At 42.2% G+C, this 25,656-nt stretch overlaps 1 protein-coding gene across 7 annotated transcripts in view; it reads left to right on the top strand.

Moving 5' to 3' along the window:
* Positions 1-25,656, top strand: part of LOC102249786 (putative serine/threonine-protein phosphatase 4 regulatory subunit 1-like) — a 78,213-nt gene that overhangs the window by 33,713 nt on the left and 18,844 nt on the right. For all 7 annotated transcript variants that reach the window (XR_001359540.1, XM_014528810.1, XM_005880771.2 and 4 more), the window contains 5 exons: positions 2,902-3,008; positions 4,257-4,399; positions 14,355-14,501; positions 22,860-22,967; positions 23,766-23,831. Coding sequence is in view for 6 of the 7 variants with exons in the window: in XM_014528810.1 (XP_014384296.1) it covers positions 2,902-3,008; positions 4,257-4,399; positions 14,355-14,501; positions 22,860-22,967; positions 23,766-23,831 (571 nt within the window). In the remaining variant the exon portion in view is untranslated. The remainder of the gene's footprint in view (positions 1-2,901; positions 3,009-4,256; positions 4,400-14,354; positions 14,502-22,859; positions 22,968-23,765; positions 23,832-25,656) is intronic.

The raw sequence follows: 25,656 nt of genomic DNA, 5'->3' as shown, positions 1-25,656 counted from the left end.
ACTGTCCAATCCTTGTGTTCCTGTGCGAATTGGAGACGTTTTATCTTGGTAACTGCAGACAGCAAAGGTGTTCGAACAGGCCTTCGGCTTCCATATCCCATACGATGCAGCGTACAGCTAATTTGCCTACGTCAGGTGGTCATAATAATCTGGTCACTCAGTGTGTGTATATATATGTATATGTATATATGTATATATATGTGTATATATGTCTTTGTGTACATGTTTTGCACATATTATGTACATAAATATAATTTGTATTAAGAAATGGACTTACACCATATGTAAAATCCTTACCTTGCCTTTTCATTTAATGTATCCTGGCATCTCTTTAACTCAGTGCATACCCACGGCACCTTTGAAAATGGTTGTATAGCCCAGTTGGAGTGCCTCAGTTGGTTGAGCATCGTCCTGTGCACTGAAAGGTTGCTGGTTCGATTCTCTGTCAGAGCACATGCCTGGATTGTGGGCTTGATCCCCCAGTCGGGGCATGTGTGTGAGGCAACTGATTCTCTCACATCGATGTTTCTCTCTCTCACTTCCTCTCTCTATGCATGTCCTCAGGTGAGAATTTAAAATAATAATAAAAATAAATAAAAATGGTTGTATAGTATGTCAACCATAGATATATCATAATTCATTTAAGCTTCCTTCTTTTGATAGACATTTTGATTGCAATTCTTTGCTTATATTGTAATACTGATGGCTGACACCCTCGAGGGCTTATCATGTGCTTAGTACCATGCTATGAGCTTCCCACGCATAATCTCATTTACTCTTCATGACACTTTTCTGAGGCATGCAAGGTTGTCCCTCTCTTCTCATCTCATTAGCATTGCTGACAGGGGAAGTATTGAGGCTGATGCTTCTGGACTCTGCTCCTCTACTCTGACCTCTCCAGGTCACGGCAACATAAAGAAGCCAGATTTTCCAAAGCTTTGGTGCCCAAAGCAACAATTGCTTTGTGTCTTTAGCTCCCTCCCATCTGTAGTCACTGTGGTAGATTTGTCCCTGTTCAGGGCTCTCCCTCACTCTTTCCTTGCTTCCTTAAGAGGGCAGGTCCCCTGTGACCACTTGAGGCTGGATGCAGATCTGTCTATCTGTGCTATGGCCCTAGAAGCAGATTGGGGATCTTGGTTGCTTGATTTCCCAGGGGAGGCTGACATGAATGTGGTCTAGTGAAATGTAATCAGGGACTTTATAGTGTCTGTTTCGACTTTCCCAAACCTCCTGGCTGCCAGATCTCGACCTTTCATCCCAGGGGTGGTATAAGTCTCTCTACGGACAGGCTGGAGTTGATGGATTTCTTCCTTGTAGTATGTGGGCCAAGACTGCCTCTTTGAATTCCACATTTCTAGCCTTTTCCTAAAAATCAAGGTGGGTTTTCACCTTTAGCTAGTTGTCCAGATGAACAACCAGAAGTGATGTTTGTTGATCCTGGATTGTCAGGTAGTCAGAGGACAGAGATAGGCAAGCAAGGGCCCCTTTCCATTTGCCAGTTCCTCTTCTCGCTCACCGAGTCCTCCAGGTCACTGTAAGCCACTGCTGATTGCACTGAATGTCCCTTCCTCCATGTCTTTATATAAAACAGCTTTATTGAGGCATATTTTTCATGCAATAAAATTCACCCACTTAAAGCGTCCAGTGAGACGAGTTTGGGTAAATGTATACAGTCATGCAGCCATCACCGTGGTCAAGTTTGAACATTTCCATCACCCTCTTTTTTCCCCCTTTGTGGTCAGCCCCTCCCTCCCTCACCACAATTGGCCCAGGCAACCACTGACTTGTTTCTGGATGCTAAGGTTTTTAGAATTTCATATATATGAAATCATGTGGTATGTAGTCTTTTCTGTATGGCTGCTTTTTCTTAGCAAAATGCATTTGTTATTTGTGCTTTTGGTTACCAGCAGTTCATACCTTTTTATTGCTGAGTTATATTCCATTGTGTGGATAGCCCTTGTTGACAAGCATTGGAGCTTTCCATTGTGTGGCTATTACAAAAAAACGCTAATATGGACATTTGTGTACAAGTTTTTGTGTGGATGCACCTTTTCATTTCATTGGGTAAATAAATACCCAGGAGAGAATTGTTGGGTTGAATAATAAATGTATGTTTGACTTTTTGAGGAACTCTCAAATTGTTTTCCAGATCATATGTGCTGTTTTGCATTCTCTCTGACGATGTCAGTGTGTTCCTGTTGCTTTATATCTTTATATCTAGTACCAGCACCAGGTACTCTCACAATTTGAGTTCTCGTAGTGGGTGTAGTGTTACCTCATTGTGGCTTTTTTTTGTCTTTGTGTTTTGTTATGTATTTAACCTTAATTTTGAAATATTTTCAGATTTTCAGAAGATCTGCAGGGTAGTGCAGAGAGTTTCCGTGTAGCTTTTGCCCAGCGCCCTCTAATGTGTTGGTTCTCAACCAGCGGTGATTTTGCTCCACTGGCCTGCAGACATTTTTGGTTGTCACATCATGGGGTGAGGATGCTGCTGGCACCTAGTGGATAGAGAGCATTTCAGACTGAGGTGGCCATCAATGTCTCTTTGGGCTTTTCCTTCTGCATTTATTGGTCACTTAATCCCCTCCGATGTCATGGGGCCTGTCTCCCAAGTCTGTCTAGGTATGAAGAATCAGTCAGAAAAGGAGTAGAGGGTTTCCCTTGTCCCAAGTGGACAGTTTGGACCTCCAGTGACCGCCAGATTAGAAGACACGGTCCCGTCCCTGTAGGCTATTGACCCACATCGGAATGATCATATTTGGACGTTCCTGGACACTTCCTCCCCTCCGGATGGAGGTCACAGACTTTCCTTTGCTCCCTGGTTGTATGATCTGCCTGTAGCCCGCACCCTAGCAGTCAGTGTTGTCCATGTAACTGTTGTATCATTTCTCGTCTCTACAGTCAGATTATTGCCAGAGGGCTACTTGATATCTTCAGGGACTTCGGCAATGATGAAGAAGACTTCTTAACGGTCATGGCAATTGTGGTCAGATTGTCAGAAGATGCAGGTTTGTACAAGGAGTATATACTTTTGCGTTTTACTTGCTCATTTCCAAGAAATTGTTTATAACCAATGATAGCTGACATAAAAAAACCCCTGTTTATTAATCAATAAATTTAAAGCAATGTCTACCCATGAATGGATTTTGTCATGAAGAATGGGTGTCTTGTTTGGCATTAGATGATCCTTATTTTCAGAAAATGAGAATGACTAACGGCTATGAATGCTCTTTGCCCTGGCAGTTAGGCCTTTTGTATTTCACGAGTTCTGCCAGACTATTGGTTGCTAAGAAATAGCCAATCAAAAGAAGGATTACAACAATCCAGTCATTACTCTCCCTCACCTCTGATCTTTGTAGACTAATCTTGATTTTTCTTTCTCTTTCTACCTCCACGATTGCTATTGTGGAAGAAAAGCACACTGCTGTATGGTAGACACTGAGATATAACCCTCGTCTCGAACAGATAAGTCAGATGACTGAGTAGTGGGTTTGCCAGTACTGACAACTAAACCCCCCATTTATAATGACTGGTGAACAGCTTCAGAAAGTTTTAGAAATCTTAGATTTGCTTTAGGTTTTGATCATTTTAACTGAAAATGGCAAAATAAGCCTTCCATATAGTTCCCATATTAGTTTAAAATATTCATAAGACTATGACACAATGTTTTTAAAAAGGCCCAAGTGGATGTTTTGAGTCGTTAAATGGATTCTCTTTATAAATGAGTCACCATTTACAGCACTGAAGCAATTATATATTTGTGTTAAATTTAATGTGGTATATTGGCGCTCAAGCTGCTCTTTTGTTTAATGCTTTGCCTTAGAAATAATTGGGATGCGTGGATTGTGGGGGAGTGCATTTATGAAAGAATTATTTATAATGTATACATTCTGGCTGGAATTTAAATAAGCACAACCCATAGGTCTGGCATATATGCCATTAGTTGTAATGGCTTTTGGACGCTGGCCCAGGATGCAGACTTCTTGCACCCTCCTCGATTTATATATGGCTTGTTATAATAGAGTTGTCATTCTCTCTTCTTTTTATGTTTTTATATTGCCATATAGCTTATTAGCTTTTTAAGCCTGTCTGTAGCATAAATACTCTGAATGGGAAATGATCTTTAAACTGCATTTGTCTAATTTTTTTGATAAAGTATTTTAGTAAGGAAAGCTAGAAACTATCAGTATGTACTAAATAAGATGCTTGGTGTAGTCTTATATAATTCTTTCCTTTGTTGTTTTTTATTGCTGCAGAGCCCACAGTGCGGACTGAGCTGATGGAACAGATTCCTCCTATTGCCATTTTTTTACAAGAAAACAGGTCAAATTTTTCAAAGGTGTTCTCCGAATATCTCATACCTATTGTAGTGCGGTACCTCACCGATCGAAACAATCAGGTATGAAAAATTGTAACCTTAAGATCTCGATAGCAAATTCTCTTTAGTCTTACTTAACTGATCTTCATCATTCAGAAAACAGCTTCTTAGAGTTAGGTGATTTGGGCACAAAAGATCTGTTTGTGCCCTGTCCCTCTAATCACCTAGGAAGGTAGACGACACCTGTTATTATTATTATGAGATGCTTCTTTTATTTTTTTACTTTTTATTATGGAAATTTCCAAACACACATAGCAGTAGAGAGAATATTAAAATGAATGCTCATGTACTGTTCCCCAGCTTCACTATCATTAGCATTTGACCAGTCTTTTTTCATTTCGCTTACCAACATAAATCCAACCCAGATAAAAGCAGTTCCCAGACACTGTATCATTTCAGCTATGAATGCTTTAGTATTACACTCTGAGAAATATAGACACTTTAAAAACATAATGACAGTGCCATTATCACAAGTGTAAAAATTATCAGTAGTTTCTTAATATCATCTGTTATCTAGTCATTGTTCAAATTTCCCCAGTTTTCTCATAAATCTGGTTTTGCAGATAGACTGTTCAAATCAGACGACACACAAGTTCATACTTAGATTTGGTTGACATGTCTTTAAATCTCTTTTAATTTATAAAGGTCTCCCTCCCTATTTCCCTCTGCTGTTTGTTTGTTGAAGAAACTGGGCCATTAGTCCTGTCAGATTTCCCGCACTTGGGATCTGGCTGATCTTGTCCCCATCGTGTTGTTTGAGATGTTCCTCCATTCTCAGTATTTCCCACACTGTAGGCAATTTAGAGGCTCTGTCAGACTTCTTTATCGTACAGTGAGCATATGTTCTGGATGCTGCTGTGTTTTCCTCCAGCTCAAGTCAGGGAGCAGAGAGCTGTGTAGTCGCTGGGTGCAGGTGTTGTCAGCCTTCCCTGTTCATTATGAAATCCCCATCAACCAGGAGCAGCCATGGGTGATCATTGCCACATCCAGGATTTCATTAGAGGCTGTAAACTTGTGATGCTCAAATCCCATCATTTCTTCTTCATTTCATAGCTGGGTTTCTTCTATAAAGAATTTCTCCCTCAGCTATTTGGTAACCCTGAAAATCAGTTTGTCCAGGGAAGACAGTATAAATGCTTTATTTCCCCCTTTATTTATCAGTTTCTAGAATAATTAGTTGGTGTCCTAATAATCTACAAAGGTTACCAATTAGGTTTTAAAAATTTGTTTGAGTATTGTTATGTATCTGTGAATTTTAGCATATTAGATGTTTCCATCCATTGCAGCCATCCTTTTTGATGACCAAATTATCCTAGCTTTTTAAAAAAATAATATGTTTTCATTGATTTTAGAGAGGGAGAGGAGGAGAGAGATAGAAACATCATTGATAAGAAAGAATCATTGATTGGTTGCCTTCTGCACGCCCCACACTGGGGATCAAGCCAGGCATACTCCCTGACCGGGATTTGAACCATGACCTCCTGGTTTATAGGTTAACACTCAACCACTGAGCCATGCCAGCCAGATAAATTATCCTAAGTTTGATCAGAGGGAGCTCTGTAAGTTAGCCCCTGAATCTTCTTGACGTGACCCGGTAGACTTGGATAGCTCACTTTTACGTGCAACTGGCCATTTCTCCAAGATGCCCTGGTTCCTTTAAGAGGGAAATGATAAATCCCATTTACCATGGCAACAAAAAAATTAAGATACCTAGGAATAAACTTAATTAAGGAGGTAAAAGACCTGTACTCAGAAAACTATAGGATGTTGGAAAAAAAGAGATAGAGGAGGACATAAACAAATGGAAGAATATACCGTGTTCACGGACTAGTAGAATCAACATCATTAAAATGTCCATACTACCCAAAGCAATCTATAGATTCAATGCAATCACCATTAAAATACCAACGGCATATTTCACAGACCTAGAATAAACTCTCCAAAAATTCATATGGAATAAAAAAAAGACCCCGAGTAGCCACAGCAATCCTGAGAAAGAAGAACAAAGTTGGAGGGGTCACAATATCAGATACCAAGCTATATTACAAAGCCACTGTTCTCAAAACTGCCTGGTACTGGCACAAGAACAGACATATAGACCAATGGAACAGAACAGAGAACCCAGAAATCGACCCAAGCCATTATGCTCAATTAATATTTGATAAAGGAGGCAAGAGCATACAATGGAGTCAAGACCGTCTCTTCAGTAAATGGTGTTGAGAAAATTGGACAGATGCATGCAAAAAAAAATGAAACTAGACCACCAACTTACACCATACACAAGAATAAACTCAAAATGGATGAAGGACTTAAACATAAGACAGGAAACCATAAAAATCTTAGAAGAATCCATAGGCAGCAAAATATCAGACATATGTTGTAGCAATATCTTTACCGATATAGCTGCTAGGACAATGGAAACTTAGGACAAAATAAACAAATTTTACGTCAAAATAAAAAGCTTCTGCACAGCAAAGAAACCAACAAAACGACAAGAAAGCCCACTGCATGGGAGAACATATTTACCAATGTTATCTCTGATAAGGCTTTAATCTCCAAAATTTACAGGGAACTCATACAACTTAACAAACGGAAGATAAACAATCCTATCAGAAAATGGGCAAAGGACCTAAATAGACACTTTTCAAAAGAGGACATACAGAAGGCCAAGAGACATATGAAAGCATGCTCAAAGTCACTAATAATCTGGAAGATGCAAATCAAAAGGGCAATAGGGTATTATCTCACACCTGTCAGAATGACTATCATTAACAAATCAACAAACGACAAGTGCTAGAGAGGATGTAGAGAAAAAGGAACCCTCGTGCACTGCTGGTGGGAATGCAGACTGACTGATGCAGCCTCTGTGGAAAACAGTATGGAGTTTCTTCAAAAAATTAAAAATGGAACTCCCATTTGACTCAGTAATCCCACTTCTAGGAATATATCCCAAGAAATCAGAAAGGATATATGGATCCCTATGTTCATAGCAGCACAATTTACAAAAGCTGAGATTTGGAAACAGCCCAAGTGCTCATCAGCACATGAGTGGATTAAGAAACAGTGGTACATCTGTCCAATAGAATACTACGCTGCTGTAAAAAAGAAGGAATTCTTACTATTTGCAACAGCATGGATGGACCTGGAGAGCATTATGCTAAGTGAAATAAGCCAGTTAGAGAAAGAAAAATATCACATGATCTCACTCATTTGTGGAATATAATGGACAACATAAACTGATGAACAAGGGGGGGGGGGGGGGGGGGGGGGGGGGGTGAGGAGAGGAATTCTAGTTTCACAAAACTAGAATTCTAACTATATATCTTTTCATCCTAGTTTTGTGAAACTCTTATAAAAATACTATATCCCCCTCCCCCCCCCCTCCAAAAAAGAGGGATATGATAATAGGAAGCCAGAGTGTGGATACTGGGATGCTCATTGCTATAAGATTAGTCGTTGCTTCTAGTGACAGAGCAATTGATTTTTTAAAAAAATGAAAATTCCTCCTAAGGCTATATTGATATTTCCAGTTCAAAATGTAAATGTAAGCAAAAACTCTAGGTTTATAGAGTTTTTACTTATTTGATTATATATGTGTGTGCATATATTATTTTTTACTCAGTACGAATCTTGCTTCCTAATGGTATTAACATGTATGTATGTGTGTATCTAGAAGGAAAATAGTTGTGTTATTACTAAGCCTATGGTAGAATTACTGGCTGTAGTTTAAGATTTACTTGTTCTCAGGCCACCTGCCCTGGAGACACACAGTCATGTGAGTAGTCCCACATTTTCAAGTCACTTGCATCAACCCTTCTCGTGGTGAATCTGATAGCTTGATATGCATTTAGGCTCATTTGTTTTCATTTTTTTATTTGTAGGAATTGCTTTAGCATTTACATTTTGATTTAATTTAGACTTATAATTAGTTAAAATGTTTTTATGTGATTCCACAGGAAAAGCTGTAAAACAGACTCAGTATATTCAGAGAAACCTGACTTCCATTCTGATCTCCCTGCCTGTCTCTCCTGCCCCTGTAAATTTTTTAGGAGTGTCTGATAAACCATTTTCAATAGGTTTTGGTTTATTCTTACCTTTATAAAACACACACACATAACTCTAAGCAAATTCACATATGTCCTTGTCTTCTGCCTCATCTTGTTCCTCCTCTCAGCTGCAAGGTGGCTGCTGTGTTTGCTGCTCCGTTCCTTGCTTTTCCCACTGTCTAGGGTGTCCTGGGGGTCAGCCCATAGCAGTCCAGGGAAAGCCTTCTTATTCCTTTGCTCTGGCTGCGTAGCACTCCAATGAGCACATGTACCATTGTTTATCAATAGACATTTGGGTTATCTCTCCTTTTTGCCACTTTAAAATTATTGCAACAGATAGCCTTACATCATTTCTATCTTTCAGTTTATTTTGGGAGTGGATTTCCACAAAGGCTAAATACATTTATAATTTTTTATGATATGCTACGTTTTCATTATTGTTATTTTCAAGAAATTCTACAGTGTGGACTTGTATTTCTTCCTTGAGCCAAGCATTTTAAAACGAGTAAATATTTACTTTTAAATGTTGAACAGTGTGACAGGATTAAATCTAGTTTCAAAGAAGGAAAAAGTCTCCCTATTTCCACTCTCCTAACATCAGTATTTTGCTTAGTTTTGCATTTTCTTCTCTAGGTGCTTACATTTCCCCCACACAGGTCTCATCTGATGGTTTCTTCCATTCATTCACTTCTTCAGACAGGTTCTGAGTGCCCATAAGGAGCAAGGCGCGAGACTTCATACGGAGGATAAAGAGAGGAGTAGGGTATCCCCTCTTCTCCATTCCTGTCATCTTTAGACACAGAAATGTGATGAAATCATCTCACTGAAATGCCTCAGACTCTTTACAGCTCTTGGGCACAGCCCACACTCCTTCATGGCTCACCTGTCCCCATCCTGCCACTGATGTCACAGGCACCTACCGGTCCCTTCCTTCTCCTTGATCCTCCCGAATGCCCCTCCGCTCCTACTCTCACCAGTCTCTGCCTCACTTTCACAGAGGCTGGCCCTTCCAGATGTCCACAGTGTGGGCCGCTGGGAGTACCTGAGGGTCCCTGATGAGTTAGGATTCTCACTTCAGCAAAGATGCACATTTTTTTACATGGGGGAGTGGGTATTCCAGGTCCCACCCAGCATCAGATCTCAGGCCAGCTTGCCTCTCTGTTCATCCTCAGGTATCTTTCATTGCCATTGAACATGCAGTGACTCGTGTAAGGCATGAAATGAACAAAATTGGGCATATTATCAATATTACCACCTTGACTGCTGCTATTTAACAGCTCCCATTGCTGGACTCCCCCTGTCGCACACCATGCTCCAGGATTAGCCAGGATTCTTGTTTACTCTTCCGAACCTCCCTGTGAAGTGTGGGCACCCTTGCTAATTCATCCTTGCTATAGAGGTGAGGAACCTGAGGTACAGAGGTGTGCTTGTGTGTGTTGGGGAGCAGCGAGCTGGAGGAGGAGCCCAGGATTTCGCGTCAATCTCACTAGGCTCATCAGTTGTGTGTTTTAGGATTGCCCAGATTCCACTGGGTATTGTAACCGATACTTTCTCTCCCATTTTAGATTCTGAGCCCCTGACTGTACAGCTAGGTCTTACTTATCTCCGGGGCCTAGCTTAGGGTCTGCTACCTGCAGATATCTTCAGTAAAGAATCGTAGAACTGAATCAGCTGTAAACACTCCACATTTCTTCAGCTGTCATGAGCTGCTTTGCTTCCATCTTCTGTCTCATAAGCTTGCTTATTTTTCCAGGCTCTCTCATTGGCTTTTCTCTTCTGATTATTATTATTTTTAATATATTTTTATTGATTTCAGAGAGGAAGGGAGAGGGAGAGAAACATCAATGATGTGAGAGAATCATTGATCGGCTGCTCCCTGCCCGCCCCCTACTAGGAATTGAGCCCACGCCCACAACCCAGGCATGTGCCCTTTACTGGAATCAAACCCGGGACCCTTCAGTTCGTAGGCTGACGCTCTGTCCACTGAGCCAAACTGGCTAGGGCTCTTTTGATTATAATCATGCCTAAGTCTCCCTCATCTTTTCATCCCTTGGCCTTGACCCTGGATGCACTATCACTAATTTCCCTCCTGCAAGCTTCTCAAACGAGGAGCCTCAGCAGCCCCTACCCCTGAATGGGCTCACAGTCGGGCCTCAGCTACTACACTGAAGATGCTCCCAAAAGTCACAGACTCAACTCACCTCATTGTGAAATCCAGTGTTTTTGTTTTTTTCAAAAATAGTTTCATTTTCTAAAATATCATGAAATATTTTAATCACATGAGAGGTTTGTATAATAAACACCCATATACCCACTGCTGTTATTCGACAAGTATTAACATTTTGCAATTTTGCTTCCAACCCTTCTGTTTCTAGGTTACAGATACGGTTAAGACTGCTCTTTGCCCCTGACTCCCACTCGTCTCCCTCCCTCCCCTTCAGTAGAAGAACTGCCATCCTGAGCTCAGGGTGACCCTTCCTCCCTTGGATTTTAGAATCACACTGCTGTGTAAGCGGCCCTGATGAGACAGTGCCTTGTTTGGGGTGCTTTAAAGCCTTACCTAAGTGGCATCAGGCTGCAATCTCTATTCTGCCACTTGCTGGTTGGTATTTCTCCATGTTTAAGATCTATCCACATTGATCCAAAAGCTCTTGGTCATTCATTTTAACTGTGTTATGGAATTACATTTGTCTTTTTCCCACAATTTATTTTCTCTTGGCTTGATATGTTTGTACCATTTGTCACTGTTAGGCACTTTGGGGTTTTGAAGACCCCTTTCTTGGATGCCCACCAGGCATTTCATGGCTCTGCTCTGACAGTGGGTGAAAAGTGACCAGGACGTGGACTCTGCTTCTCCTGGGCTGGGATCGTCCTGACTCTTGCCTCTCTGGGCTCTGACACTGGTCTCTGAGAGATCCTAGCCAGCACTCATCTGGGGCACACTCACCCGAACCCTGGTCTGAGTCCTTCTGCCTGTTCGGTCATTCACCACACAGCCACCCTGCGACATGGCACTGTTACTGTCCACTGTGACAGAGGCCAGAGCAAGGCCCCGAGGGGGTAATTCCTGCACCCAGATGCCCAGCTAGTAATGGCAGAGCGCAGGTTGGGATGCAGTGTTCACACCACTGTCACCTGTTGGGCTCTTAGCTGCCCTTCCTCCTTGCCTGCGTCGTCCCCAGTCTCTGTCCTGGCCTCCCCGACCTTCCAGGGTGCTTTCTCGTCTTTTTCTCACATTGCCAGGATTCCCTCTGTCTCAACTGCTTCTGTGGGCCTAGAGCAGTGATGGCGAACCTATGACATGCGTGTCAGAGGTGACACGAGAACTCATTTTTTTGGTTGATTTTTCTTTGTTAAATGGCATTTAAATATATAAAATAAATATCAAAAATATAAGTCTTTGTCTTACTATGGTTGCAAATATCAAAAAATTTCTATATGTGACACGGCACCAGAGTTAAGTTAGGGTTTTTCAAAATGCTGACATGCCGAGCTCAAAAGGTTCGCCATCACTGGCCTAGAGAGACCCATCTGCGGTGACAACCTGACTGCTGTCCCTCACCCATGTCCCTGGGGTGCGTGCGTCCTGACCTCCATCTTCATAGCCCACTGGATGGCTCTCCCCGGAGATCCATTGCACCGCGTGGAGCTCAAGACTCCAGCACCTGCACCTTTCTCTTTCCCCTCAGTCTTGGTTCCTCCCTTATTTCTATTTTGGTTACTGGTGGCCTAAGGTAAAAACTCCAGAGTCACCTTAGATTTTCTGTGATCATCTTCAGTGATGACTCAGCTCTTTTCGCTGTGTCTCTCACACCTATCCTCTCCTTTTTGCCCCTGGCCCCTGGATCCAGAGCTGGGAGCATTCCCTGCCTGGGAGCCCCTCGCCTGCTCTCAGCTTTCAGAACCCCTTGAGGTTTCTAAACTGTTATCCTCACTGAAGCTGAGTCTGACCTTATTCCTCCTCTGCCAGCTCTCAGGGCTCCCTGTGGCACCAGAATAATCACCAGGAGTCTTAGTGGGATACTGAAACCTTTTCCACTCTGACCTCAGCTGACACTTCCGCCTCCCGCTCTGCCACTTCACCCAGGCCACCTCACTGCTGTCATCTGGGACGTTTCACACATCTCCAGAGGTCCTATCTATACCTTTGAGCACACTGTTCTCTCCCCTTTCCTTGCTTGTGTATGAGTGTCCTGGGGCAGCCGCAACCACAGGCTGGATGTTAAAACAACAGGCGTTGATTCTTTCACAGCTCTGGGGACCTGAGTCCAAACCGTACTTGCTTTCGAGGCTCCAGGGGAGGATCCTTTCTGCCTCGTCCAGTTTCCGGTGGCTGCTGGCTTCCTTGGCTTATGGCTGCATCAGTCCCATCTCTGCCTCCATCTTCATGTGGCCTTATTCCCTCTTTTGTCTGTCTTCTCCTCTTGCCTTGTAAGGACCCTTGTGATTGCATTTAGGGTCCACCCAATAATCCTGGATGACCTCAAGATCCTGAACTTAATCACATCTGCAAAGACTTTTTCTCCAAATAAGATCCCATATAGAGATTGAAAGGATTTGACATGGATATAACTTTTTGGGGCCACCCTTCACCCTTGACAGGCTTCGAACTGCCTTTGCCATCTGGCTCCATGTCCACTCACGGCTCCCCCTCACGGTCTGGCGTGTCCTCCCAGCTGCCCTCTCGCCTTTTGAGCCATCACCTGGGATTGTGTCCCACAGGGAGGCAGCTGACAGGTCTGACTCCTCTGCTCTGTGGTCCTCTCTTGTTCTGTGCTCCTGGCATAGACACTCACCAAGTGCTCGACACCTCAGAGTTATTGGGGGCATCACTGTCACTGTCTCTAGTTGGACATGCGGTCCCGTCACCTTGCCCGGTGATATTGCCTTTTCTCTGTTCTCCCCCACCACGATCACTGCAATCATTTCCTCACTGACCTCTCTGCCCTCAGCCTGTCATCGCCTCCAATTTCCTCGGTACACACTGCTGGAAAGATCTTCCAAAATACTTTTTCATCCTGCCACCTGTTCAGAAAGTTAATGCTGTGGCTTTAGTCTCAGAGGCTGGCTCTCTGTAACCACTCTCTGTTCCTCATCTGTGACTCCTTATATTTCTGGTCCTATCGCTGTTCTCCTGCCTCAACATAGGCCTGGAGCAGCATATTCTGTGACTGGCTCTATCAATTGGAACTTTCTCTGCTTTCATTTCCCCAAAAATGTCATCTCTCAGCATCCTAGGTTCCCTCCGAGTTCTCATGCTTGCTCACCCCAGGCCGACTATGAAGTGTAGCCTTCTGCCTTCCCTCTTCTCTGCACTGAGTCCTCCTGTTCCTGTCCTCCTCTGAGCCCTGCCTCCTGTTGCAGCTGACATGATTCACGCCCGGGCGTGGTGTCCTAGGGTTTTGCAAAGCAGTGGGAAGCTGCACTCCATGTCATCAACCTGCTGCCAGGTCCTGAGGGTACACAGGAGGACAGAGGACAAGTCAGACATGGCCCCCCAGCCATGTCTGGGTGGGAAAGACAGACGGCATTGTGTCATAATACAGAAAAATGTGTGTATCTGTGTGTGTGTGCATGTGTGCACGTGTGTGCATGTGTGTGCATGTGAGTGTGCACGTGCACATGCGTGCATCTATATAGTGCAGATCTGGGATATGAGCCATGAGAGGAAAGTGTGGGGTACTGTTAGGGTACAGACGAGGCCTGACCTGATGGGAAGGACGTTGGCCTGAGAATATCGAATGGCAGGAGCCAGTTGGGCTGAGGGAGTACATGTTCTAAGGCCTCAGGAAGGAAGTATGCCTGAAGGTTCCAGAACCATGGCGGAGGGGAGGCAGGGCCAGCTGGGTGCTCTGCTGAGAAAGCTTGGTCTTCATCCTGAGAGCACTTGGGCTCACTCTGTGATTCCCTTTGCCTTTTTCCTCTTCTAGGTTAGAAAGTCAAGCCAGGAAGCGCTCTTGATTCTTCTGGAGCAGGATCTGATTTTCCAGCACGATATTGAAAACAAAGTGTGTCCAATCCTGCTGGCGCTCTCTGCCCCGGACAGTGACGACGAATGCAAAGCAGAAGCCGTGAACGTAAGTCTGTCTGGGGAACGACAGACCCATGCCTGGTGGCTGTCCAGTGGCTGGGCGTGTGTGTGACTTGAAGTGTCCCATGTGTTCACTGTTGGCCAGCCCTGTTCTCATAAACAAGGTGGCTGGTGGTTTGGCCTCGCTCAGAAAGTTCACCGTTCAGATCTGAGTGTGTTTGAAAGTGACTATGTCACCAATTGCTTTAAGAAGGCAAAGCATGGGACGTCAGTGATTTGGGCAGAGTTGGGGCAGCTGGCTTCACTTTCTGTTGGGCAGGATGCTGAGATTTATAGGTGAATCCTTAAACCTGCTTGGATCATGGACCTGGTTTCCCAAAGTAAGGAACCCGGTGTGACACGGGAGATGATTTTAGGTGATACCAGGACAATTAAAACCTAGTAGGCATGTGTGACTATTTTATTGATTAGGCAAGACTAAAGTGGGATTGTCACTAGGTAAGAAAGAGGCACTCTGAAGAATGCAGTTTGGGGAATGCTGTGTTAAGTGTTTGTGCTGATACCAGTTAAAGGTGTTCAATTAAAGGACTAGTCTAAATTTCTTCTGCTTTTAAAAGTTAATTTTGTGGTATCCTTGGGTTTGTAGGATTCTGTATGCATTGTGAAGTGATTGTCAATCAGGGGCTTTCTGCTGGCTTCTGGAACCCTTGTTCATACACAGGCTATTGAGGAGTCAGTACTAGTGGTCATGGATTGCCTGAGACCAAGACTCCCCAAGGAAGGTCACCCAAAGCCATCGTGTTTTCTTAGCTCCTGTCCCCACCGCTGCCCCCTGACCCATGCAGGAGGTGCTGCCCAGCATGGCCTTTCTATTTGTGTCCTAGAAGTAAACAGCTCCAGCATTTTAGAAAACATCCTACCCAAGGAGGTAAAATCAGAAGCCTCAGTTCCGAGTGCAGTAAGGTATAGAAGGTAGCTGTTTTCTTGGTTGGAAAAGAATGACGTTAGAGAAAGGAATTCTTCTCTTTGTCACAGTGTGGAAGCATTATACACCATGGAGCCAAAAAATTGTATTAGAGCATCAGAACATCTGGCAGTTATTCTTCATTTATGTAAAAGTTTTCCTCAACTCTGAGTTAGAGGCCTGGCTTTTTAAACTAATTTAATATTTTGCATATCCCATATGTTTATAAGATGAATCAGGCTGAAGAATAATTGATTATTAAAATTCAAATTCTCCAGGGTTCTCTTATAAATTTCAAGTTTCTCTCTAAGAAATTAAATTTGTTGTGCGAAACGAACCTGGATAATATCATTAGTTGGGGTATTTGGCAGTTGAGTAGTGAACTTTGCCAACTCAATCTTCTTTTTTGTTTGAAAGTTGGTTAGGCGAGTTTCCAAGGTTACGACTGACAACCAAATATCTTATCCCTAAAGACTGATAATACCATGAAAAATAATGCTAAAGGCATTTTTCATGAGTTTTATTTTGTTTTGTTTCCAACCATTCCATTCTTGTCAGCAATATTGTTCTTCTTTTTTTGTGTGGTGAAAATATTTGGAAAATATAACAAGCCTTCAAAAAGCTATCTCCACAAATCACTTGCAGAACAAATTAGTTCACATAAATTGTATTTTTCATTCCAACTGAGTTGCTGATATCATTATTTGAATGTCTAAGCATTCAGATGTGGCTGCAGAGAACAAAAGCGGTCTTGAGCCCTTGGCAGGCCAGACACATCTGTGATTCGAGTACCTCAAGGGTGGGGAGGGCGGGGGCGCTGCACTTCGCTCCCCATGCCGCCCTGTAAGGTGGCCTGGGTCTGGTCTGGCCCATGCCTGCTTTGGTCACATTCAAAAGCTATTCTGTCTTCCTTTCCTGGAGCCCCGAGGCACAGGAGTCTTGGAGGGGCTCACTCTTTGGACACCCAGAGTTGTGGAGCACATTTGGGCACTGTTTCTTTTGACTAGAAAAGTGTGTTCAATCTTTGGACCTTTGGGTGAGAGTAGATTTCATTCTTCAAGGAAAAGAAGACCATGTGTGAGTCACAGAGCCCCCAAGGGAGGCAGGGTTTTCAGTTAGCTGCTCGGTGAGTCAAATGCCAAACACTGTGGGCACCGATGTGTGTTTGTGAAGAGGTGACGTGGGAAGAGAAGCAAATGGGACTGCTCTGATGCCCTCGTGTTTTAGGGCTCTCTTTGCACCATATGATGTGAGTAATGCTGTGTCCATGTACATAAACACACTCTCAGGTCAGTGCCGTTTTACAGGAAGTGCTGCTCGCTCCCAGGAAACATCAGGCCTCCATAGGCAGGTGTGTGTGCTTCTGTCCATTAGACTTTTCACTCTCATTGGAAGTTGCACTCTGGATTCTAATGCCAGCAACCCCAGTGCATACGTGATTAGGAAAATCAGAGCAGCCAACTAGATGCCTCCTGGGCATTCTTGAGTTGTGCAGAACAAATGACATGTTTCTTTACCTCCTGGCTTCTCACACATGCATGCATTTTGTCTTGTGAAGTCTTTTTAGCTTTGCCAGGACATGGTAGTGATGCCCCCCTTCATGTGTTTGGAAGGCTTGCTTCATATCTGTCTTCTCCCACCCAGCAGCTGAATTGTGAACTTCCTTTGTTTGTTTATTTCCCCTTCCAAATGGTGAACTTCTTAAACACAGGTGTCTTTCCACCATCAGCACCCAGCACAGTGCTGGGCCCAGAGTCAGTACTAAGTAAATTTAAAAAAAATGATTTCAGAGAAGAAGGGAGAGAGGGAAAGAGAAACATCAATGATGAGAGAGAAACATTGATTGGCTGCCTCCTGCACGCCCCACACTGGGGATCGAGCCCGCAACCGGGGCATGTGCCCTGACCGGATATCAAATCTTGATTCATAGGTCGACATTCAACCACTGAGCCACACCAGCCAGGCAGTAAATGTTTTTAAATGAATGGATCGGTATAAACTGGAAGCACTGTATCCTGTAATTACATCTAGACAGCACAAACAGGCCACCAGAGACCAATTATAATTCCTCGTGCTTGCAAGAAGGCCATTAGCATTCTGAGATTATAACTAATTGTCAGAAGCCTATTTTTCTCTCCCAACACGTTTTCACATTAAAGCTTCCTCATTTTTTGTCGTCATTCCTATTTTTAAGCTCATTTTTATTTGCGCATTTACTTAAAAAGAATGTTGTGGTTATGTGCTGTAAAGAATAGTTGGCTCCAAGCAACTAAGCAAAGATCGTCATTCCATACAAGTGGTTCCCAAGGCCACAGGACTATCATTTCTGGTCACTCAGTGCGCTGACTTTTAATGATTCAGGATCGGTTTTGTACAGGTAGTAATAGGTCATGTGGGCGGGGTAGATGGGCACGGTGGAGAGACATACTGGGCCCCCTTTAGTTGCCCGTTACCCTGGATACAGACGCCTGGTGTTCGGCAGCTCTGCTTTGCGTCAGATGAGAGACACGTGTCCTCTGATTCGGGAAGACACAGTCTTTTCCTCATTTATGTTGTGGGGACAGTTTCTCCTTCTCCACCTTCCCCTCTTGTCTGCTGGGTGCAGATTCCAAAGCCAGTGGGCTGCCAAGTGTGGCCTTCAGAGACAAAGTCCTCCACACCCTGCCTGCTGCCTCCTATCTTCCCTTCATTCCTTCCTTCTTCCTTCTTTTTCTTGGGGGAGTGGAAGATTTCTTAAAAGTTTTTTGGGGGAAGGTAGTTTTTAGTTTTGTTTTAATTTCAAACTTGCAGAAAAGTTGCAGGAATGAACTCCTGTATACCGGTTATCCACCTTCTCCATGGGTTATGTGCAGCGCCATTTGTTTTATCATGTTCTCTCTCTCTTTACACACATGCACCCACAATACACACACATGTAGATGAATACATACACAGGTGTATGTATTTTTTTCAGCCATTTGAGAGTAAATTGGAGACATTGTGCCCCTTTCCTCCTCAATACTTCAGTGCATACTCCTAAAAATAAGAACATTCTCTCTTTTACAACCATAGTGCATTGATCACAATCAGGACAGTTCATGTTCAGATGTCATTTGTCCAGGATCCAGTCCAGGGTCCCACAGTGCAAGCGTTTCTTTGGTCTCCTTTAATCTGGAACAGATCCTGCGTCTGTCTTTGAATTTTATAACGTTAACCTGTTGGAAGAGTACAGGCCAATTCTCTGGTAGAATGTCTCCCAATTTGAGTTTGTCTGATGTTTCTTCATGAGTAGATCCAGGGTCTGCATTTCTGGCTGGATATTATGGAAGCGATGTGTACTCATGTGTAACATCAGGAGGCCCAAGACTTCAGTTTGTCCCGATTTTGATATTAACTCTGGTGACTTAGTAGATAGAGGTGGTGTCTGCCAAGTTTCTCCCATGTACTACTTTCCACTCTAGAAATAATGAGAGTTACTTTGAAGCTATGTAAGTATGCTTTTCATCAACCCTCACCCCCTAGTACTAGCACCCAATGATGGTTCTAGTTGACATTCTACTGTGAAGAGTGTTCCCTTCTCCATTATTTGCTAACATTTTGTTGAGGATTTTCACATCTATATTCAAGTGGACTATTGTAGGCAATTTTCTTTTCCTATTATGTTTTTGTCAGGTTTAGAATCAGGGTTATCGTGGCCTCAAAAATTGAGTTGGGAAGTATTTCTGTTCTCCTATTTCCTGAAAGATATTGTTTAAGATTGGTGTTATTTTTCCCTTAAATATTTGTTAGAATTCATGGGTAAAACCTTTGTGAGATGGTTTTGATAATAAACTCAGTTCTTTATGTGGAGCTATTGAGATTTGTCATTACATCCGTGTCATTGGGTAAGTTGTATATCTTAGGGAATTTAATTTTATCTAAGTTGTTGAATTTATTGGGGTAAAGTTGTTTACAATATTTCCTTATCTCTCTAATGCCTGTAAGATCTGTAGTGTTATTCCTTTCATTTATGATATTGATAATTTGTGTTTTCTCTCTTAATTTTTTTTTTCTTGATCATCTTGCTAGGGGTTTATCAATTTTATTAATACTCTCAAATAACCAGTTTTTGGCTTTGTCATTTTCTTTATTGCTTATTTTCTTTTTAATTGATTTCTACTGTTTATTATTTCCTTTCTTCTAATTACTTGAGTTCAGTTTGTCAGCATTTTTCTAGTGTCTTAAGGAGGATACAGTAATTTTAAGCCTACCTATTCCATTTAAAGCTACACATTTAATGTTTATATTTTTGTGGTATATTGACCCTTTAATTAAGACATGACTTTTAAAAAACCTCTGATAGTAATCAGTATCTTGTAGTCTACTGTGATATTACTATCACCTCTCCATCATTCTTATGTTTACTATTTGTCATTGTATGTTTATGTTCTTTTTTTGCTCCCAACCTGAAATGTTTTACATTTAAAGTGTCCCTGCTTTCATTAGCATATAGTTGGGGCTTGCTTTTATATATAGTCTGACAGTTTCTGTCTTTTAATTGGAGTGTTTAGTCCATTTATGTTTAATGTAATTATTGATTATATTTGGATTTAATTCTGCCATTTTGTTATTTTTTTTCCATTTGTCTCATCCATTTTTGTCCCTCTTTTAATTCTTTCCTGCCTTCTTTTGGAGTAGAGTATCTTTTTAGTACTGTGTTTTAATTTCTCTATTGGAGATTTAAAAAAAATATAGTACATTGTAATAATGTAGTTCCAGCCATTTTCTTTCCTCCTCTGCTGTTTTTTTTTTCTCTCATGTATACTATAACATATATATTACATTATGAACCTGATATCATGGTATCATAATTTCTGATTTAAACAATTATATCTTTTGAAGAAATTACAAAAAGAGAAAAAATGTATAGCCTTTTATCCTCACATTTTTATCATTTTTTGTGCTCTTTCTTCCTTTTCTGGATCTGAGTTTCCATCTGGTGTCATTTCCCTTTGGCCTAAAGAACTTCCTTGAGTACTTTTTTAAGTTTGTTTGGCTGATGATAATAAATCTTGTTTTTACCAGAAAATGTCTTAATTTTGCCTTCATTTTTGAATGATAGTTGTACTGGATATAGAATTCTGGGCTGACAGGTTGTTTTTGTTTTTTCTTGCAGAACTTTACAGACCTCCTGTTGTTTTCTAGAGAAATCAGCTCTCAACCACACTGTTCTACCTTTAAAGTGTCCTTTTTCTCTGGTTGCTCTTGAGATTTTTCTCTCTTTTTTTGCAAAGTGAATGCTTATCCTGCTTTGTGTTTATTGAACTCCTTGAATGTGTGCGTTGATGCCTTCACCTAATTTGGGACGTTTTTGATTCAAGTACATTTTTTCTGTGCCTTTTTTCTATTTGTCCTTTCAGTCTGGGGCTTAGATTACACCAAGTTGGGGTGCTTAATATCATCCCATAGGTCTTTGTGGGTCTCTTTTTCCCCCCTACCATTTTTCTCTCTGATGTTCAGATTTCATCATTTTTATCAACCTATCTTTAAATTCAGTGACTCTTTTTGTCATGTGCAGTCTGCTGGTAGGTCCATCTATTACATTTTTTATTTCAGTTGTTGTGCTTTCCAGCTCTAGAATTTCCATTTTGACCTTTTTTATAGTTTCTAATTCTCTGTGATATAGAGATTCCCTATATTTTCTTTCTTGTGCATGTGTGTTCCTTTTACGTGTTGAACATATTTATAATAGCTCCTTTTAAATCCTTACCTGGTGGTTGAGACACTTGGATCATCTTAGTGTTGATAATGTAAAGTTCCCATTAACTGCTTTAAAAAAAATTATGAATCACTTTTTACTATCAATACATAGGAAGTTATTTTTAATTGAACACTAAACAGTATAAATGACACACTGCAGGGGCTCTGGATTTCGTTTTATTTCTCCAAGGTGGTTTTTTATGTAGTAAGCAGTTATCTTGTCTGATCTCCAGCTCCCAACTGTCTCCTTTGAGCAGCACTAAACTCTCTGCTCAGTTTGTTTAGTTTCTTGCTGCTGCTTTTTTGCTGGTTCCTCTGGGAACTACATGTGTAGTTTAGTAGTCAGCCACAGAACTTACTTGCAGATCTTTCCCATTGCCGTTCACCTTTAAATGGTAGCCTCCCCTCCATTTTCTGCCTTTTGGTTGCTTTCCAGTGTTTTTTTTTTTTTTTTAATGTTTTTTTCTTTCTTTATGATTCTGTAATTGTTATCTGCAAGAATTTTATGTCTGACCAACCTACTGTGCTATTACCAGAAGTCTTGATTTTTTTTCTAGTTTTCATTTCTTTGATTAATTTTCCTATCTTTTCATTCATTATGGCCCTGTTTTCATTTTAGTCCTTGTGTGTTTTTACAAGAGCTGTTTTCAAGTCCTTTTCATGTCAGCTAGTTCTAACATCTGGTCTTCGTGGGTTTGTTTCTACTAACTGATATTTATCATGAATATGGGTCACATTTCCCCATTGCTTCTCATGTCTATGAATCTTTTATTGCCTATAGTATGTTCTTGATGAAACATTGTAGAAATCTGGATTCTGTTATTTTTCTCTGAAGAATGTTAACTTTATTCTAGCAAACAGTTTAGATTCTGTTTCCCCTGCAGCATTCAGCAGCTGAAACTACTTAGTTCCTTTTGCCTTCAGGCTACTGCTTTTCTTTGTGAATCTGACCAACTCCCCTGTGCCTGCACAGATTAGAGTAGGATTTAATCACAGATTTGGGGGGCTTTCCCTTTCTTAGTTCTCTCATTCCTTCTTCCCAAGATTTCTAACCTCATGTGTCAGCTGCTTTGGCAACCTCGGTCTCTGTTCTCTGACTTCTTAAACCAGTTATACTGTAGCTTTTGCTTGAGGTCCAGCTACTCTGCATAGCCATGCAGAATGAGGATGCCCCAGGCAAAAAGAGCAACAGCAATGCACATCTTACCCAGGATGGTTCCCTTCTCTCAGGGGTCTGCTCTCCTTTAGTTTCCACCAACATTTGATCCCTCTCCAGTGCCTACAGGTCACTTTTTGTCCTGTGTCCAGCTACTACTATATGTCCCTCCTCACCACTATTTGGTTTTGGTCACATTACTTAACCTCTTTGAGTGTTAATTTCCTCATTTGGAAAAATAAGGCTAAATAATACTTTGTCATAGGGTTTGGGGAAGGTAAAACGAGTTATTGCACATAAATTGTTCACTTTTGTGTTGGGAACACAGTGGGTCCCTCTGATGGTAACCCTTGAGCTTTAGACAAACGCTTATCTGAGTAAAACTTGAGAGATATTTAGCCTTTTATTAATCATAGAACTTGACGGAACTCAAAAGAAGGTGTTTTCTGTTTTAACTTCTTGGTTATTTTGGTAATATTTTGAATACTAGCTTTTGGAACCTAAGTAGTGATGTGCAACACATAAGCTTTGGTATTTCAAGTGACTGATTTTCTTATTTTTCATAGATCATCTGCAAACTGGCTTCAGTGCTGAGCAAGAGCACAGTGGAACGCCTGCTGCTCCCTCGATTCTGTGACTTATGTGGTGATGGGAAGCTCTTTCAAGTTCGAAAGGTGAGCACATATTAGTTTCAAAACTTGAAAAATTCAAAACGTTAAGAAATTCAAAATCCATGCCTTGTAAAGTTTCTGGACTTCCTCAGTAGACATGGTCTGGAAGGAAAACATGGCCAGTGTGAACTGTGTGAGGAAAACATCTGAACAGCGTTGCCAGTTTTTACTGCAATTAGGGAATGCAGAGCGCCCTGGGGATGAGATTGTGTCTGAGTACGCCTGTTGTTCGCCTGTTGTTCTCAGGAGCAGGGAAGTGCGAGGGGACCTTGCTGACTGTGACCCGATGCCTTTGCCTAGGCGAGCAGAGCCTTTCATTTTCTTGGGTGACTTGCCCTACCTTCCAACTCCTATCCTACCCTGCCCTCTTCCCTTTTCATCGCTTGTCACTTGGTTGTCAAATTCTTCCTTTTGAAGGCCAATGCTCCCCTCCCTGAACAGCCTCATCTTCCCTCTGGTCTCTCCTCATGACTCATCAACAAGAAGATCGGTCTCATTTGGTCTTATTTACCATGTGGAGAATATGAAGGGTCTCTTTTGCTCTCTCCTAACCAAATGCATTATGTATTGAGATCAATTAGGAGCCAGAAAGTGCTAGAATTTGGTACTCTATTGTAAATCTTCAGTTTCCAATGCATCGTAGGCACCTGGGCGGTGCTGTGTGGGCGATGGGCTTAGTGAGTGCTTGTTAGCTGCCTCACTAGAGGAGTAATTGCTCTCAAGGTCCCTGCTTGTTAGTCTGCACAATTTGTTAAAACAAAAAAAGATGAGAATAATGGGTATGCCTTTTGCCTTTTTAAGGTATGTGCTACAAATTTTGGTGATATTTGTCACGCCGTTGGACAAGAAGCAACTGAGAAATTTTTGGTACGTGAAGTTTTGCCAATTGTAATTGCTGATGCACTTGTTAAGGCACTTTTAAAATCCATCATAGTTTTGTGTCTATGAGTCTTTTTCTTTGGAATGGCAGCTTGATTTTGCATTCATCAATTTCAAATTTCTTGACTTCTGAAGCTAATGTTTTTCATAAGCACGAGGCAGCTGGTCTGTGGAACAGAGTGGAAGCACCCCTTCCTCCTTCCTGTGGGCCTCTTCTGTTCCTCCTCCCTGCTCTTTCTAGAATGTTGCTCTACCACCTCACTCCTCAGCTTCAAAACCCATGGGATTGTTTCTTGGTTTCCAGGGTAACATCCAGACCCTTCTTGGCCTTTCAGGTCCCTTTACAAGTAGCTTTCCTGCCTTACCTCCAGTCACCTTCCTCAGGTCTGAACACTGCTCTGGCCAGGGTGCTGCTCCCCCTGGGCCACGCATCTGAGTCATGGGGAGGGCGGGAGCGGGGAGGGCCCAAGGGTTCATATTTCTTATAAATTCCCTCACGATTCTGAGACACAGTGGGGTAAAGCGCCACTTCATGAGCCAGCCAGTGACTCTTCTGCTTGTTACTGCCCCCCTTCCAGCGTCGTTCCTACCTGGTGGGACCCTGCTCCCACGGCAGACGGCAGACCCAGCTTGAATATGCATATGTGTCAGTCAGGTCCTTTCTGGCCTAGACTCACCTGTCCCCCACTGTGTCAGAGAGAGTTCATTCCTCCCTTTTCAGCACCCCCAGGACAATGAGTTCCGAGGACTTGTGTGTCCCTCTCCACACCCATTCTGGTCTGGCTGGTTCAGGATCTTCACCCTATCATGTTCGCCCTTCTTGCTTCCAGGTGCCTGCCTAGGCCCTGGCCCCTGGAGAATGCTGTGCAGCACATGCTTGCCTCTGTATTTGACAGGATATACTTCCTAAGGGTTGAAACTTAACCTCAGAAAGTATAATCTTTAAATTGATTTGTAAATTTAAGTTCAGAAGCTCATTTTATTTTATTTAAAGTATAAGCCATGTCTCCCTGGCCAGTGTGGCTCAGTTGGTTGAGTGTCATCCCATACATTCAATTCCCCTGGGAGATCAGGACACATGCCCAGGTTGTGGGTTTGGTCCCTGGTTGGGGTGTGTATGGAAGGCAACGGATCAGTATTTCTCTCTCACATCAGTGTTTCTCTCCCTCTCCCTCTCCCTTCCTCTCTCTCTAAAATAAATAAAAACACATTTTAAAAAAGTATAAGCCATGTCAACATAGTTCTGACCCCAAAATAATTCTTAGTGGGCTGTCGCTTTGAGTCCACAGGGAGTGTTCCCCTGCACTTGGTGTGTCTGAGTGAAGCAGCACACTCATCTTCCAGAGGCGGTATTTCCGGGCTCGCTTATGCCCGTTGTGGAGCTTTTTGCTGATTGTTTTATGTTGAGATATTAAAAACAAATCGTATTTTTAGACAAGATCGGCACGTTCAGGATGGTATGGCTATAGACCAAAGCCTTATTTTTAAAGGCAAAATTTTAAAAGAGGATATAATCATGACCTTCATACAGATATAAAATGAAGATGTGTCAGTGGTTTTATTAAACTCATGTGTTGATGAGGGAACCAGTAAGATATGACAAGTGGTTTCATGGAGAAGTTAAAGTGCCACACGTGGCCAGACCCTGGAACCCTGAAGTGACCTTACAAACTGGTCGTATCCAGGGAGGTAAGGTTTGCATGTCTGTGGACAGTTTTTAACAATTTATCTTTTATCACTAAATACCTCAGTCAGAGACCATGTGCCTGGATGGGTGAGCTTGTTGGGATAGCCACTGAATTTCAAAGTCGTT

This window comes from Myotis brandtii, unplaced genomic scaffold (assembly GCF_000412655.1).
Source record: "Myotis brandtii unplaced genomic scaffold, ASM41265v1 scaffold653, whole genome shotgun sequence".
Lineage (NCBI taxonomy): Eukaryota > Metazoa > Chordata > Mammalia > Chiroptera > Vespertilionidae > Myotis > Myotis brandtii.
This window is presented reverse-complemented; position numbering and strand designations above follow the sequence as displayed.